The sequence below is a fragment of the Piliocolobus tephrosceles genome, chromosome 17 (assembly GCF_002776525.5).
Source record: "Piliocolobus tephrosceles isolate RC106 chromosome 17, ASM277652v3, whole genome shotgun sequence".
NCBI classification, from domain to species: Eukaryota; Metazoa; Chordata; class Mammalia; order Primates; family Cercopithecidae; genus Piliocolobus; species Piliocolobus tephrosceles.
In genome coordinates this window covers 38064238-38082002 of record NC_045450.1, presented here as the reverse complement: position 1 = coordinate 38082002, position 17765 = coordinate 38064238, and the positions used below count along the sequence as shown (strand labels likewise).

Genomic DNA, 17765 nt, shown 5'->3' with positions numbered 1-17765 from the left:
ACATCTGTCCCAGTAAGAATTTACACACTAGCAAGGTCTCATCACAAAATCACACCATTTTCCTGACATCCAGTCTGTTTCATGCTATTCCCTGCCCTTCTTTTACCCCTTCTAACAACCCTATTTTCTAGAAAGACAATTATTTAGTTGTCCTCTTATTAAATTCTGTTCAATCCCACCTCTTCTACAGGACTCTGGCTAAGCTTCCAGAAAGCAATGACTTTCCTCTTTTCCAGCGTTTATTAACTATAATGTTCTATGTAGCAAAATATTGAATGTATTGTCTAATATTTTAATGTGCGTGTCTTGTCTACTAATCAACTAAAAGGAGGAGATAGTGTCTTACATTTCTTTTACTTTACCTTTAGTGTAATCCCTGTACTATATAAAAACCAGAAGTACTTAATATAATCTATGAAAAAACATCTGGTTTCTACCAAAGTGTACATTTACAAACATATTCTATTTGATTAACTCATTTTAATTATATACTACCCTGACTTATTTCTGAGGCTGATTTTAATAAACATTAGCAATTCATTTAAGCCAGAATCCAAATGTAAGATTCAACTTTGAAGTCTGTGTTGTCTTTATTTTAGATGCAAATAACACTATTTTAAAAATAGCTTCTTTGTATTGAATGCTTAAGTGCCAGATACTGTACTAAGCTTTAGAAATGCTATCTCAAATCATCAAAAGCAAAACAGAAATAGAGAGGGAGTATTAAGCTCATTTTATAAATGAGATGGAAACATTAACCCACTTGCTCAATGTCACAATATCCAGTAAATGACAGAATTAAAAACCCCAGGTTGCTTGGTTCTGCCATCCTCTATTCACTATTCCAGGTAGTTTCTGCAATGAGCTCTTCAGTTTTGTCTTCTTGTTATAATCTATGCTATTTTACTCTCCTTCATTAATGAAATTACATTACATCTGGTATCTTTACTCAAGGCTTTCCAGGGGGTAATTACACAAGAATACAAAAGGCACAGCCTTTGGAAAATGAAGAATTGTAATAATAGCATCTGTTAAACATCTAATTCTAAAACCTATGAGTACCAAATTTTAACATCTGTTTGGCATCCCATTGTGTGCCAAGCTCTTTATTGGCCACTATATATATATTATTTTATTTAATCCATCTAACAATATAATCTCTCTCATCCCCACACCCTTCATTTCACAAACAGGAAAAGTAAGGCTCAAAAATGTTAACAGATTTCCCAAAAGTAACATAGGAAGAAAGATCTAGGTTTCATATTTGCAATTATTAAGATGGATGAGATAAAATGCTTAGATAATAACTGTATCTAGGGTGAATACTTGAGGTTTTAAATATTTTGTATAGCAGCAAAAGTCGTGTTACTTTATTATTATTATTATTTTTCTTTGAGATAGGGTCTTGCTCTGTCACCTAGGAGTGCAGTGGCACAACCATGGCTCAGGTTATTCCTCCCGAGATCACGTGATCCTTCCCCCTTAGCTTCCCAAGTAGCTGGAACTACAGGGGCATACCACCATACCCAGCTAACTTTTAAATTTTTTTCAGAGATGGGTCTTGCTATGTTGCCAGGATTGGTCTTGAACTCCTGGACTCAAGCAATCCTCCTGCCTCAGCCTCCTTAAGTCCTGGGATTACAGGTGTGAGCCACCACGCTTGGCATAATTACTATTGATATTATTATTATTATTGTTTTTGAGACAGAGTTTCGCTCTTGTTGCCCAGGCTGGAGTGCAATGGCCCAATCTCGGCTCACTGCAACCTCCGCCTCCCGGATTCAAGGGGTTCTCCTGCCTCAGCCTCCTGAGTAGCTGGGAATCCAGGCATGCGCCACCATGCTTAGCTTTTTTTTTTTTTTTTTGTATTATAGTAGAGATAGGGTTTCACCAGGTCAATTAGGCTGGTCTTGAACTCCTGACCCTCAGGTGATCCACCTGCCTCGGCCTCCCAAAGTTCTGGGATTATAGGCATGTGCCACCACACCAGACTCCTACTATTGATATTATTAAAAACAGTATTATTTACCAAAGAATTACTTAGAGGCAAAGGCTATACAATCTTCAGCTGCAATAGCAATAAAATGTTCAGGCAGTGGAAGTATCAATCTCACTTTATAGTGGAGTTTTAAACAGTAAGAGTAGTGGTATTATTAAGCCCCACTTAGGTTGGGCAAAAGAGCCCATAGCTTATCTTCCCCATTTGTTACCATTTTCTGGTGGAAAAAAGAAAAGGGCTCCTTGATAACAAAATTGTTAACTGTAAGGCATAATTTGGGTGACTGTAATTGTAAAGCATAATTTGGGGGATTTATTCTTCAGTAATAGAGGCATTGCTGATTCATATTTGAACTGTAATTCATACATGTCTAAAGGTCTACTAATTGGAAAATTATATTGAATGGTTAATGAATCCACAAGAGACCAAACTGATGCTGATGAAGCTAAACTAATTTATAATTTAAGAAGTGGTAATAGCAGCATTTGGAAATAGTGATCAATTCAGGACAACACTCATAATACAGCATGTATTGCTTGGCAACTAGACTTAGAATACTGAAGTACAGTGTTTAGCTTTATGCACAAAGACGGTATAAAGGAAATTCAAGACACTCATCTGCTTGAATTGACAACTAGTACTTTAGGAGATCAGTATGTTGTGGTCCACACATTAAGACTCAGTTGATCTTGAGTATCATTCTCAATTTTTTTTTTTTTTTAAGATGGAGTCTTGCTCTGTCACCCAGGCTGGAGTGCAGTGGCACAATCTTGGCTCACTGCAAGCCCTGCCTCCCAGGTTCACGCCATTCTCCTGCCTCAGCCTCCCTAAAAGCTGGGACTACAGGCGCCCGCCACCACGCCCAGCTAAATTTTGTAGTTTTAGTAGAGACGGGGTTTCACCGTGTTAGCCAGGATGGTCTCGATCTCCTGACCTTGTGATCTGCCCGCCTCGGCCTCTCAAAGTGCTGGGATTACAGGTGTGAGCCACTGCGCCCAGCCTCTCAATTTTTTTTTTTTAAATTTTCATTCTCAGTTCTTGACATCACACTTTTAGAGTAACACAGATAAATTAAAGTACTAAGATAAAACAAAAAACAGGCTGGGCATGGTGGCTCATGCCTATAATCTCAGAGCTTTGGGAGGCCAGGTGGGAGGATTGTTTGTGGTCAGGAGTTCAGGATCAGCCTAGGCAACATAGTGAGACACTATCTCTACAGAAATCCAAAACAAAACAAAAACTAAAACCAATGTCTAATATATTCCTCAATGCCTACAGAGTACACAGCACATGGCATCAATTAGGTATTTAATAAATATTTGTTGATTCAAATTGCCAAAAGATTAGAAGAAGGACAGTTTGGAGGGGAGATCTGATAACTGCTTTCAAAATGCTAAAATTTATCATGTAGACACAGGATTAGGTTAATTATGCATTGCCTTTTAAAGACAGAACTTCGATAATTAAGAAGATCCTATAGGAGGCAAAATTTACTTCCAAATAGAGGAATTTTCTGACAATTTGAGCTGCCCAACAATAAAAAGGGCTAATTAAGGAATCTTGTTTCTATAAGTATTCCATGAGGATTAATGATTACCTTTTAGGGATTAGTCATAAACAACACCTGTATCCTGTAGATGCCTGGACTGTACAATTTCTAAAGTCTTTTTAAAACTTCTCTTTTAACTTCTTCTACCAATCACCATTAATTTGTGATACTGAAATGCAGTTTGAACTTTTACTTGTATGAAGCAACTTGACAAAATGATGGTCCCACCCAACTACTCAAGGCCCCAAAATGAAAACTGCCCTTTATGCTTTAAAATGTCAGTTAAAACTTCCAAAAAATATTTATTAAGATTTAAAATTATATTGATTACTTTATAGGCTTAAGAGGCAGCAACAAAGGAAAAATAAATTTTTGTTACAAGCATCTATAAAAGATTTGGACATGACAGAAAATATTTCATAATAAGACAATTATTACTTGCATATTCACCTGATACTGGTATGGATTTTGGGAAATTGACGAGGCTGGTCTCTGATGCATTTTGAAGCTCTCGAAGCCGAGTGAGGTACTGCTGCTGCCCCAGAGCACCATCTTCACCATCAAATGGTCTTTTCTGAGCAAGCCCTTGCTTCTGAAATGTCAACTTCAAACCACCTTCCTGTTAAATAAATACCATTATTAAGACAGAAAACTGTTTAAAAAAAAAAACTTACTGCAGGATATTAAGAGGAATTTTTTTTTTTTTTTTTACTGAAGAAAACAATTTTTTACTGAGGAAAAAAAAGGAAGTAAAAATCCTGAAACATCAAAGAAGTTCATTTCTCATTCATAAATCAAATAAAAACATTTTAAATCAATTTCTATAATAACACCAAATTTTCTATCTTGAATGAAAAAAATACAAGTACTCTACACATTTTTCTGAGCAAAACAAGGTTTTACATGTGACTAGTACATTGTAACATTTTCAACTTCAGACATACATCTCTATGTACATTAGTCATATGACATTTTGGAGGACATTACCTATGTTTTAGACAGTAGGTAGTAAGTTAAGCTTCAAAAATCATTAAAAAATGAAACATTACTGATTAACAGGGCATGCTAAATGTTTAAAACAGAAAGTACACTGACATACCATTTAAATACTATATAAAAGAACCGAAACAATTAGAAATTGTCACACTGTTTAAGAAAGCATTTTGATTAGAACTATTTTCAGAAGCATAAGGAGAAAAGCATTATTTAATGACAATCCCTCTAGTAGAACATTCAAGTTTAATAACCTAGATATCATAAAGAAAATAATCCAAATACCAAGAAACAGGTATGTGAAGGAAGGAAGAGTAAGAGCAGGCAGCCATTTGCAGGAAAAGCATGCTGCACACCGCAATCGCAATCAGGCCCTAGGGCAATAAAAATACACATACGTCTTTGATTTTCACTGTAAACTCCTTTTCTCGTACATGCTTCTTCACCTTTGACATCTGTGTTGACTGATCATGTTCTTCTTTAATACCGGCACCTGGGGGAGTGGGTACACTGGGCTCGCTGTATTCTGTAGCTGCTCCAGGGCTGTCCAGCAGTTTTGTGGTATAGAAAGAAGCCACTGTGTTAGCATCGTAATTTCTTCTAGCTGAAGGCCACTTTCCTTTCAGAACTGTTTGACAAATACTGTCCAACCTATTGATCATCACACGATCCTAGAAAAGCATGCAACATCAAAGTATAATTTTAATAATTAGATCAGAATTTTGGAGATCAAATAGCTCAAGAGTCTTTATGCATTTAACCCCAGTTCAATATATGTGTATGTGCTATGCATACATATTCTCACATATATATATTACAATTCTGCAACAAGTTATTTGAGTGAAGATTCCCTTTGGTGAAGTTCAAAAATATTATACCATAAGCAGGCGTGGTGGCTCACACCTGTCTGTAATCCCAGCACTTTGGGAGGCCAAGGTGGGAGGACTGCTTGAAGCCAGGAGACTGAGACCAGCCTGGGCAGCAAAGCAAAACCCCGTCTCTGCAAAAAATTAAAAAATTGTGCCACTATACTCCAGCCTGGGTGACAGAGTGAGACCGTGTCTCAAAAACAGACAGACAGACAAAAAATTATACCACAAAGATAGTTTTATTTTTGTTGTTATAATTAAAAAGTAATAGAAACTCCTAATAAAAAGTTCAAACAACTTAACAACAGAAGACGAGAAAAGCTCTCCATTCTCCCATTTCCCAATCTCATTCTTAAAGTTAAGTATTCCAGCACTAGTCTAGTCACATAATGGAAGACAAATTGGTCGGGCACACTGGCTCACACCTGTAATCTCAGCACTTTGGGAGGCCAAGGCGGGCGGATCATTTGAGGTCAGGAGTTCGAGACCATCCTGGCCAACATGGTGAAACCCTGTCTCTACTAAAAATACAAAAATTAGCCAGGCAGGGTGGTGGATGCCTGTAATCTCAGCTACTTGGGAGGCTGAGGCAGGAGAATTGCATGAACCTGGGAGGTGGAGGTTGCAGTGAGCCAAGATCGTGCCACTGTAAGCCAGCTTGGGTGACAGAGCGAGACTCAAAAAGAAAAAAAAAGGAAGAAAAATTTTATTAATCCAATCTTTCTTCTTCCACTGAATGTACATGTATTTAAATGAACTTTTCTTTCTAGGTCACAACTGGCAACAGTAAAGTTCTTCAAGGAGACTCAGTCAAAAGCACCTATTTCATAAAGAAGCACTTTAAGATTAACTTGAAAGTAAGGATTCATTATCTTCTAAATATTCTAAAGTTATGTTGAGAAGCATATACATTAAAGCAGAACTATTTACTTGATAGTAGTAATTTATACTTTTGAAGCTAACACCAAAATGTTATCCTACATTTTACACTGACCTATTTTTCCACATAGTAAGAATATCTACCATTGAAGCAATATAGAAAAATACTAAGAAATGACCTATCCCAATAAGAAATTATTTCTTTACCTTTGGCCAATATGAGGCTGCCAGCATATATCCACCTTGTAAGATGTAAGCAGACTCTGGTGTCCCATTGTTCATCTGAAAACTATCCTGAGTCTCATCCTGCGTAGTGCTCAGTGATGCGACGCTTTCTTCATCATAGGCTTTCAAGTGAGTAGTACTTTCTGCTAAGAACAATTATAATCATATTTTTTAAAGACTACATAAAATAGTTTTATATAGAAATATCTTACATAATTATTCAGAAACATCTGAAAATGAAAATGTTAGAAGTAAAAACAAATGATAAAAAAAGGGAAGAAAATCACCTAGAATATTAAAAAAGTACCTATCATTATTAGATAGGGTCTTGTGTCGCACAGCCTGGACAGAACTCCTAGACTCAAGCAATACTCCTGCCTCAGCCTCTCAAGTAGCTCGGATTACAGGTGTGCACTACGCCTGACTTCATTACTCATTATTTTGAAAACAACTCCTGATTGGTAGACTTCATCTGGATTGGCAGAACTATAAATACCTGATGAGGATACCATAATTCTCTTGATGAGGTGACTCCTGTAACTCTTAGAACTGGGCATGTTCCTTGCGGCAACCCTGAAAGTTATGCCTACGGAGTTGTTATAAGAGACCCCAGCTCCTGCTCATGTTTAATTGGGCTCATTTTCTTGTCCCTGAACTGGTGGACTGCTGCAACGGCTTCTGCAGAAGGGGACCACCAAACATTGTTCTGCTGACAAGCATTTGTCATGGCTGACAAATGGCTTATGATATTCTCATTGGTCTGAGACTCTTGGTGACTGCTATATAATATTATCTTTTACTTGTTCACTAATCAACTTGTTCCTGGGAAAAATATAATATTTAATTTAAGACAATCACAAAGAAATAAAACTATTGTATGAAATTTCTAATTAAATTGCTTGATTACTTTGCAATGCCTTGAATATTGAATAGGGAATTTGTATCAGTAACTCTAGTTTTCTTCTCAATAGTGCTTTCCTAAGAAAATTTGTATATATAAAACTTAAGCAAACAGGCCAGGCGCAGTGGCTTACGCCTGTAATCCCAGCATTTTGGGAGGCTAAGGCAGGCGGATCGCCTAAGGTCAAAAGTCCAAGACTGGCCTGGCCAACATGGTGAATGTCTCTACAAAAATACAAAAATTAGCTGGACATGGTGGTGGGTGCCTGTAATCCTAGCTACTCAGGAAGCTGAGGCAGGAGAATTGCTTGAAGCCAGGAGGTGGAGGTTGCAGTGAGCTGAGATCATGCCACTGCACTCCAGCCTAGGCGACAGAGCAAGACTCCGTTTCAAAACAAAGAAACAAAAAAAACACCTTAAGCAAATAATTTTAAACATCCTTAAGTTACCTGAAGCCAATTCTTTTCATTTTCACTTGAAAAGTTATATTAGGCCGGGCCTGGTGGATCATGCCTATAATCCCAGCACTTTGGGAGGCTGAGGTGGGCATATCACTTGAGGTCAGGAGTTTGAGATCAGCCTGACCAACATGGAGAAACCCAATCTCTACTAAAAATACAAAATTAGCCAGGCATGGTGGCACAGGCCTGTAATCCCAGCTACTTGGGAGGCTGAGGCAGGAGAGTCGCGTGAACCCAGGAGGTAGAGGTTGAAGTGAGCTGAGATTGCACCATTGCACTCCAGCCTGGGCAACAAGAGCAAAACTGTCTCCAAAAAAAAAAAAAAAAAAGAAGAAAAGTTATCCTAAAAATGTAGAATTATTTTATGCATAGTACCTCGTTTTTGGGCTTCCTCTTCATCACTGTCACTTTCTTCTGATGAAGATGAAGAGGAGGAGGAGGAGGAAGAGGTAGAGGAGGAAGATGAAGAAGATGCTGAAGAACAAGATGAAGATGAAGAAGAACTAGAGCCTGATCGAGAGTGAGAGCAAGAAGAGGAGGACGATGAGGAAGAAGATGATCTGGAAGAACAGGATGATCTCTCAGAATCTGAGTCAGAATCAGAGCTGGATTCCGATCCTCTTTTGTGGACTCTTGGTTTCTTAGAAGCTGGGTTTGGAGTTAGGGGTTCCGTTCTGGCTGCAACCATGCGTCTGTCTGTTTCACTTTTTCCACCAGATTTCTGGTCTCCAGTAGCCTGTGGTAAAACACCATTCTTTGGACTTACAGGCTCAGATTTTATTAGTGTCCTGGTTTCCACAGAAGACATAGATTCTTCTTCAGAAGACTGAGGCTCCTCTTTAAGGTTTTCACTTTTAACTTTCATCTCCTCTAGAATAATACCTTTAGCATCTAGGAGCCTAGGTAGAGAGGTAAGAGGAGAAGCAGAAAGTGCTACTTGATATTGCTGTAAAAGTGGGGTAGAAGTCCTTGAATGAGCTATCTTACTTTGACTGTAGTTCCTCTGAGCTGCCATAAATGAGAGTTCAGGATCACGAAGAATGTGATAGTCTGTTCGGCTCACCCCGTGTTTGGCAGCACCAATAAGCAAATCCCTATCATGAGGGCCACATTCCCACCAGACTGGTAAATCTGGATTTGGATGACAAAGCTTTAAGCGTTCAAACAACTGTGGATGTCGAAGGGCCTGTTCTCGTACTTTCCTTAGAAGTTCAATGCGATACAAAGTCCTAGAAGCACGTTCTTCTGTGATGGGCTGGATAAAAATATTTGGATCCACCAATTCTACATATTGAAACAAGGACAAAAATATTAATCTCAAAAATCCTCTATAAATAAATCATTATAAACACATCTTTATATATTTATAATAATACCATTTCTAAAATGTGCCTCCATGTAATATCACTGTATAGTTCCTAGAATTTCTTTTCAGTGAGGAGAAATTCAGTGAGGATTTTGAAATTCTGAAATTCCAGTGAGGAGAAAGTTTTAAAAATAAGTACTAAAAATCATGTAACATAAAACACTGGATGTTAATGTAAAACATAAGATTATTTTGGAAGTAAATTAATAGAACTGGGAATTTTCTTTTAAGAAATTCCCTATGACCTATGCATTTAATAACACTTGTCTTAAAGACACAAACACTTGCTCAAACTCACTTATAAATATAAATTAGAACTGTTCAGGGTTGTCCAATCTTTTGGCTTCCCTGGGCTGCATTGTAAGAAGAATTGTATTGGGCCACATATAAAATACACTAACACTAATGGTAGCTGATGAGCTTAAAAAAATTGCAAAAAAAAAAAAAAAAACAAACAAAAAACACGACCTCATGATATTTTAAGAAAGTTTACGAATTTGTGTTGGGCCGCATTCAAAGCTGTCCTGGGCCATGGGCTGGACAAGCTTGTGTTAAGTGATACTCCATAAACAAATGTAAGCTGGCATATCTCAAACTGTAAAAGGGAACAGGACATTAGAATGAACTCACAGGGGCAACAAGGGCTTTCTCAAATTTCTAGGGAAACACAGCCACATCTTTCAAACACTGCACAAATTACTAGCTTGAGATAGTTCAGTTTCAACATGAGCTCATGCTACCTCCCCTTTGATAAGGTTATGCCTTTGCAAAAGTGGGTTACTGACACTTGGGAAGTACTCAAGAAATACAGGCTTGCTGAAATAATGCAGGGACCAACATAAGCAGCTCCTAATGCCAAATACGGAACAATCTGAGCAATAAATAAAGACAATACTGGATTGTAACCTATAGAATAAGTATCCATGAATCCATACTGATATGAATAAATAACTGATTATTAAACAGACGAGAGAGAAGGAAACATCCTTTCTTACAGCAGAATTCCACAGAAAAAACTGCTGTAGACATACTAAAAATCAATGGGTGAAAGTTTCAGAAGAAACAAGATTTGTGAAGCTTAAGATATTTGTTAATTACAGTATTTTTACGCTGGCCAAATGTGGCATAAACTACCTTAACCACACAATTAAAGTCCACATCATCAGTAATAAGACATACTGACATCACCAATCCCTTGATATTACATTCTGAGAACACATCATTTCTGTGGCACTCTTGCCAAAAATGCATGACCTCAATCCACTCATGTAAAAACATTAGACAAGCTCAAATTGAGGGATACACAGCTAAATAACTGATCAACACTTTTCAAAGGTATCAAAGTCATTAAAGATAAGGAATACCTGAGAACCTGTTACAGACTGCAGGAAGCTAACAAGAAAGAAAAAGCAAATACACTGTAGGATCTTGGAACAAAAAAGGACATTAGTTGAAAAATTGGTAAAACTAAAATAAGTAGTTTAATTAATGGCATTAATGTTAATTTCCTCTTTTGATAATTATACTATAATTACTCTGGTAAAATGTTAACATTAAGAGAGGAAGGGCCGGGCACAGTGGCTCACACCTGTAATCCCAGCACTTTGGGAGGCTGAGGCGGGCAGATCACGAGGTCAGGTGATGGAGAGCATCCTGGCTAACATAGTGAAACATCGTCTCTACTAAAAAAATACAAAAAATTAGCCGGGCGTGGTGGCGGGCACCTGTAGTCCCAGCTACTCAGGAGGCTAACGCAGGAGAATGGCGTGAACCCGGGGTGGAGCTTGCAGTGAGCCGAGATCACGCCACTGCACTCCAGCCTAGGTGACAGAGCGAGACTCCGTCTCAAAAAAAAAAAGGGAGAGAGAGAGAGAGAGAGAGGAAGGGTGAGAGATAGATGGAAACTCCTTGTACATTTTTTGCACTCTTCTGTAATTTTAAAAGTAGTTCAAAACAAAAAAATTTGAAAAAAAATCAAGGACCATGCAAAAATCAACATGGAGCAGGAAACGAGGTGGGAAGTACACAGTCTACTTCTAAGATTTGAAAAGTTATACAGTGCCCAACCAGTGCACACATTTGATTAGTAATTATGGCTACTTAAGAAAGAAAGAAGTATTATTTTTTATTTCAGTGTGTTTTTAAATAATTACTGGATTGTGAGGACATAAATACTTATTGACTTGTCAGACCTAATTATTCATTAGACAGAAATGTTAGGTAATTCTTCTAGCCTTGAGTGCTGTGAAAAAAATTACTGAGACATTAAGGACACTGTAAAGTGAGGAAATTTGAGAAATGCTCTAAGTAGAACCTCAACCTCACTCACATTTTTTTAACAAAGCATTAATATGAAATCAATTTTACATTTGATCTTAGCCAAAAGGCTAAGAGAAGCAACTGAAATTTATTTTAACATGACATAAAAGCAAAACTAATATTATTTAACATAGACCAATTATTGTCCCATTTATCTTATATTAACATGAATCATCATTTGAGATGTGAATAATGTTTTGTTTTATTTTTTTCTTTTTTTGAGAAGGCTTGCTCTATCGCCCATGCTGGAGTGCAATGGTGCGATCTTGGCTCACTGCAACCTCCGCCTTCTGGGCTCAAGCGATTCTCGTGCCTTGGCCTCCCGAACAGCTGGGATTACGGGTGCTCGCCACCATGCCCGGCTAATTTTTGTATTTTTAGTATAGACAGGGTTTCACCATGTTGCCCCACCAGCCTTGACCTCCCAAAATGTGGGGATTACAGGCATAAGCCACCATGTCCGGCCTGAGATGTGAATAATGTTACTGAACCAACAAAACAATGGGAATATCCAAGCAACGCATGTGTGCCTGCACTGGTTTATGAGGGATATCCAGCACATATCTCACTTGAACACTGCAGGTCTGCACTCTTCCTGCAAATGGGACCATGTTTGATTATTATAAAAGAACAGTTACCTAGAATTTTCTCTCAATTTCTATTAACATAGAAATAGGTTTTTCTTATCCATTAAAAAGTCTCCAAGCCATTTTTGCATTAATCAAGCTGACATCATAAAGCCATTGCCACCTTCTAGCTTGAATGATATGTTCATTTTTTAATGCTATGATTACATGCTTATTTAGGGTGATACAGTTCTCCTTCTTCTATAATACCTATGTTAATCTTCCTTTTTTTAAAAAAACAAACTTGTGTAGCATTTTGCATCCATCAGTTGGAGGCAGGATGGAAATAAACACACTTAGATAATTCTTTTTTTTTTTTTTTGAGACGGAGTCTCACTCTGTCACCCAGGCTGGAGTGCAATGACGTGATCTCAGCTCACTGCAATCTCCACCTCCCAGGTTCAAGCAATTCTCCTGCCTCAGCCTCCCGAGTAGCTGGGATTACAGGTGCGTGCCACTATACCCAGCTAATTTTTTGTATCTTTAGTAGAGACGGGGTTTCACCATATTGGCCAGGATGGTCTCGACCTCCTGACCTAAAGTGATCCACCCACCTCGACCTCCCAAAGTGTTGGGATTACAGGCGTGAGTCACTGCGCTGGCCACACTGAGACAATTCTTAACAAAAGAGACATTCAAATTAACATTTGAATTATCTTTTAAACATTTGAATTTATCTTTTAAAAACAGTTAAAATGACAAGCTGTTTGTCTTCTAATGCATTTTAAACTAAAGTAAATATAATACTTATAACAAAGGTTGGTGTTGTAGGTTTCTGGCTTGTAGACAGATCTAAGCAAATTTTTACAGAGAGGATTTCCAGAGTGGTGGCTGTTGTGAGGCAACTGGTATTACTTACTATTTGTGTGCTCTCCACTAAAAAGCTATAGAATGGGAAGCTCAGGACCAAATGTAAGCTGAAAGCTTCTTTCGTCTCTTCAAACTGCTTGTCCACGGCCAGAGAGAAAGCCTGGTGTAGCCTGGACATACAGTGTATGAGCCAGAAAAAGGAGTTTCCTCAGGAATTGGCCATGGAGGCCTTCGATCTTCTTTGAAATGTCACTCAAAAGGAAGCTCAATTTTGACACATTGTTTTCAATGAAGCCAATCATCTCCAGCTTTTGGAGGGTTAAAAGCTGCTGAGGAGGGTATATGACTTGTCACTTGACAAGTTCTTCCAAACAAAAAAGGTAAATTTTGAAGATGGCTGCTGCAGAGCGCAGACCAACACACTGCTTGATAGCAGACCTGTCCACAAAAGCCATGTCAATCTTCACGGTGATGTTGGGAAGTAGTTGGAATCACTACATTAAAATGCCTTTTAATTTAATTTGGGTCAAGACAGCGTTGACCATGCCAATGGCGCCTGATGGCTTACTGTGAGACTTTCTATCTCATCAATCAGTGAAAATGCCACAGCATCTTTATAATCAATCAAATCCTAAATCTTCTGGAACATCTTAGTTATCAGCTTGTCACTTTTGGAAAACTGCTTAGAAAAGAGGCTAGGGCTATTTATTTCAATTAATTGGCCATACCAATACCTGCTTGAAAGTTTAATAGTCAACTTCTGGGCTAATGCTTTACATAGGAATGTTTTTCCAGTTCCTGGAGGACCCTGCAGCAGCACCACCTGGTTCCAGGTGCTGAGGCTGCTGTTGACATTCTTGTCTGAAAATGGTAAGGTTGTAATCACATAATCAAGGTGTGATTTGACTTCCACATCAGACACTAGGCTGTTCCAAAGTCCATGGGATTTGGCTGCAGGCAGAACCCCGTGATTTGCCACAATTATATCTTCTGTCTCTTCCTCCAAATTTTCACTGCTAGGGCCATCTTCATTCTGCTGGAAGATGTGAAGTGCAATAGTGCATGCACTCAAATCAATGAGCTATGGGTCTTTAACCTTTAATTCTGTGTCAACAATAGAATCCTGCATATTCCTGGTCAGAAAGGGTTCATCAAACAGTCCACGTGTAATCACCAAACACAGTATTATGTTTGGTGAGTAAACTTTCTGTTTATTTATTTTAGGGACAAGGTATGTTGCTCGAGATCAAGTGCAGTGGTGTCATCATGGGTCACTGCAGCCTAGACCTCCTGGGTCCTAGTCCTAGGTCCTGGGTCCAGGTCCTGGATCCTGCCTTAGCCTCTCAAGTAGCCGGGACCACAGTCATGCATCACTACATGTGGCTATTTTTTTTTTTTTTTTGTACAGACGGGGTCTCCTTATGTTGCCCTGGCTTGTCTCAAACTTCTGGGCTCAAGTGATCCTCCTACTTGGCCTTCCAAAGTGCTAGGATTACAGGCGTGAGCCATTGTGCCCAGCCTGGCGAGTATCTTTCTAACACTCAGCTTTATGTCTTTTTTTTTTTTTCTTTTTTGCAGTGCTGCCTCTGTGCTGATGCACCTCCATGTGGACTGTCTGCGACTTGGCCACGCAGCGCAGTGCCTGCTTTAGGTTGCCCACGGCCTTCCCCATGGTGCCACTGGAAGGAGTGGGGTCCTGGCCTGAACCTGGTCACCACCGCCTCATGCCCCTGCCTCAAATGTCCTTACTCACATTTCTGAGGAAGCCCTACATTTTCAAAGATTATTTAGTAATTAGCCCTTTCCCTTTTAAAACTAGAATCAAAAGTGATGAATATATTCATATCACTATATCACTGATGGGAATTAAGAAAATTTTTAAAAAATGAGGGCCTCTTGCCAACTATAAATGACACAATATTTTGTTTTATCTGTCATTTTAAACTCATTTATGGTTTTCCAGTAGACCTGAAAACAGACTGAAATCTACTCTGAATTACCTAGTAATCAAGTGATTGGCTACTCCATTCAGTGAACTGACAAAAAAATCTGTTAGGAAATACATTTAAAACAAGTAAGGAAATCTATTTACTATAAAACAGGAATAGCAGGCTATTGGGTTTAGCAGTCAGAAATCATACACAACAACGAATGGAGACAACTGTTCATGACATAGCATTACTGAGAAGAACTCAAGTTGACAGGATGAGCTATGTCTCTGGGCTTTGAAGACAATGAAATGCATCCCAGAACAATTCTTTAGTTGAGTTGCATCAACACCTCTGCTTAGTAGTCTTCTGTGAAGATGGCCCTGGGAGATCTTTTCTAGAAAATTCTTTAAAATGTCTTGAGTGGGGGCTTCATTCCTTGCAAAATTATTCAGGTAAATAAACCCTCTAGTGCAATTCCTCTAAGATGGACTGAAAATATAGGTTAGTTCTGTTTAACAAAAGCAATCCTTTATCTTCCACCACCTCCTAATCATAAATCTATCACTAAACTCTACCTATTTTCTTAAAACTCCGTGTATACCTTTATTTTCTTTAGATCTCATTTTAATAGCAGGATTAAAGAACAGAGGATCTTTAAGCTAGTTTATTTACAATTCTAACAAATTACTGACAAGTTGAATTAGAGAGTATTGAAATTTCACATAAGAGACAAATTGGAAATTTCTGAATTTTAGTGATTTTTGCTTCTTTGACTGAAACAAGGAAAAAAAAGAAATTTTATACATACCTTCTTTGGAAGGAAGACGACAAACCCTCCGACACATAGACATGAATGCATACAAATATTTTTCCAAACTATCATCAGTTTTCTTATGTAGCCTAGCCATAGCTCTAAATTTTGTCCAATCAAAATGGCCTCTGTCAGGGTCAAAAACGACTCCAAATGTAGATACAACCCTATAAAAGTCAGCTTCTTCTCTTCTTGTCCATCTGTTTTGAGTCAGATTAAAACAAAAACCACACTGGTCACTAAAATTAATATTAATACTAAATATAATTACTATAATACAAACTTAAAACATTTCAAGTACTTAACACTATAGGATTAAATACAAGATTGCTGCCTTGTAAAACATTTTAAAATGCTAGTTAACTCATCTATCCAACCATACTTTTTTAAAAAAATTTACTTTTAATGGGCCGAGTGTAGTGGCTCACGCTTGTAATCCCAGCACTTTGGGAGGCTGAGGCGGGCAGATCACGAGGTCAGGAGATTGAGACCATCCTGGCTAACACGGTGAAACCTCGTCTCTACTAAAAATACAAAAATAAAATTAGCTGGGCATGGTGGCGGGCGCCTGTAGTCCCAGCTACTTGGGAGGCTGAGGCAGGAGAATGGCGTGAACCCAGGAGGCGGAGCTTGCAGTGAGCTGAGATTACGCCACTGCACTCCACCCTGGGCGACAGAGCGAGACTCTGTCTCCAAAAAAAAAGAAAAAAAAAAATCACTTTTAATAGTTAAGGATGTGTGCCTGTAACACAGCCTCAGGAGGTCCTGATTACATGTGTCCCCAACATACTTTTAAAAGTATACACTATTCCTTCAGACAATAATAGTGTTTTGCATTTTTACTATGTGAGAAAATAAGCACAGGATACAAAATCATATAAGATGATCCTGCCCTTCAGGAAAAAGATAAAATCAAACACATTTATAGTATAAGGTAATGGCTTATATTTGTATGTTAAAGAAACCAAAATTTTCAGGAGAACACAGAAGATAGAAGGATTAGTTCAGACTTGACAATCAAGAAAGGCAACACAGAGTAAGAGGCATTTCAGATGGGACAAGGCTACGGTTAGGGAAAGCTAGGAAGAAAGCACAGAGAAAGCAAAGAGGGAGTGCCCCATATTGTAGGGGAAGGATGAGTGTTCCAGATTGACAAGGATATAGCTTATGTTGGGGACAATGCCAGATAGGGTTTGGGTCAGATTATGAAATGCCCTAAATGCCTGGGTAAAAGTAATCTCTTTCAGTTGAAAAGCTCCTGATGCTTTGAAATGGTAATATCATCATCATGCACCATAGATCTGCAAACCTCAGTGCATGTGTAGAACCCTGTCCTTGCTTAACTCAGGACTGTTGTGTAAATGAGAAAAAACATATTGGAAAAACCTTTGAAAAATGTGAATGGGCCATTTTTATCATAGTGATACATTAAGAAGATTAATGTAATTATGATGTAAAAATAGTTAGCTTGGGAAACCCAAGTCATTCAATCTGCGTAGCAAGAATAAAAATGGGAAAAACGATTAATGAAAGACTACACAGGACAAAAAATATGACAGAGCGCCCACTCCCAAGAAGATACAATTGAGAAAGACATAGAAAGGAAAAGATGAATTTCATTACAATATCTTAATATTATTGTGACAAACAAGAAGTTTACTTAGATGAGTTGCTATGTGAGTACAAAAAATAGAATACTGTGAGCTAGACTGGTTAAAAAAATTAATAGAAGAGGCCGGGTGCAGTGGCTCATGCCTGTAATCCCAGCACTTTGGGAGGCTGAGGCAGACGGACCACTTGAGGTCAGGAGTTCAAGACAAGCCTGGCCAACATGGTGAAACCCAGTCTCTACTAAATATACAAAAATTAGTGAGGTATAGTGATGCACACCTGTAGTCTCAGCCACTCTGGAGGCTGAGGCAGGAGAATCGCTTTAACCCCGGAGGTAGAGGCTGCAGTGAGCCATGATTGTGCCACTTTACTCCAGCCTGGGTGACGGAGGGAGACTCCGTCTCAAGAAAAAAAAA

The 17765-nt window shown here is 38.4% G+C and overlaps 2 protein-coding genes and 1 pseudogene across 16 annotated transcripts in view; 1 reads left to right on the top strand and 2 right to left on the bottom strand.

Moving 5' to 3' along the window:
- Nucleotides 1-16196, top strand: part of LOC111541248 (golgin subfamily A member 6-like protein 22) — a 73732-nt gene extending 57536 nt beyond the window's left edge. Inside the window, exons 12-13 of one of the 2 annotated variants that reach the window (XM_023209944.3) lie at nucleotides 6181-6267; nucleotides 14575-16196. In XM_023209944.3, the coding sequence (XP_023065712.1) occupies nucleotides 6181-6267; nucleotides 14575-14757 (270 nt within the window). In that variant the 3' untranslated portion in view covers nucleotides 14758-16196. Of the gene's footprint in view, nucleotides 1-6180; nucleotides 6268-6834; nucleotides 7535-14574 lie in introns of those variants that run through there. The other variant, XM_026456863.2, reaches the window with a different exon arrangement.
- The window catches only part of CHD9 (chromodomain helicase DNA binding protein 9), a 276890-nt gene that overhangs the window by 15050 nt on the left and 244075 nt on the right, over nucleotides 1-17765 (bottom strand). For 8 of the 14 annotated variants that reach the window (XR_002731229.1, XM_023209920.1, XM_023209928.1 and 5 more), the window contains 5 exons: nucleotides 15736-15938; nucleotides 8251-9159; nucleotides 6497-6660; nucleotides 4940-5212; nucleotides 3999-4167 (listed from right to left, as the gene is read on the bottom strand). Coding sequence is in view for 13 of the 14 variants with exons in the window: in XM_023209920.1 (XP_023065688.1) it covers nucleotides 3999-4167; nucleotides 4940-5212; nucleotides 6497-6660; nucleotides 8251-9159; nucleotides 15736-15938 (1718 nt within the window). In the remaining variant the exon portion in view is untranslated. The remainder of the gene's footprint in view (nucleotides 1-3998; nucleotides 4168-4939; nucleotides 5213-6496; nucleotides 6661-8250; nucleotides 9160-15735; nucleotides 15939-17765) is intronic. The other 6 variants (XM_023209925.1, XM_023209932.2, XM_023209934.2 and 3 more) reach the window with 3 other exon arrangements.
- LOC111541236 lies at nucleotides 13087-14207 on the bottom strand (annotated as a pseudogene).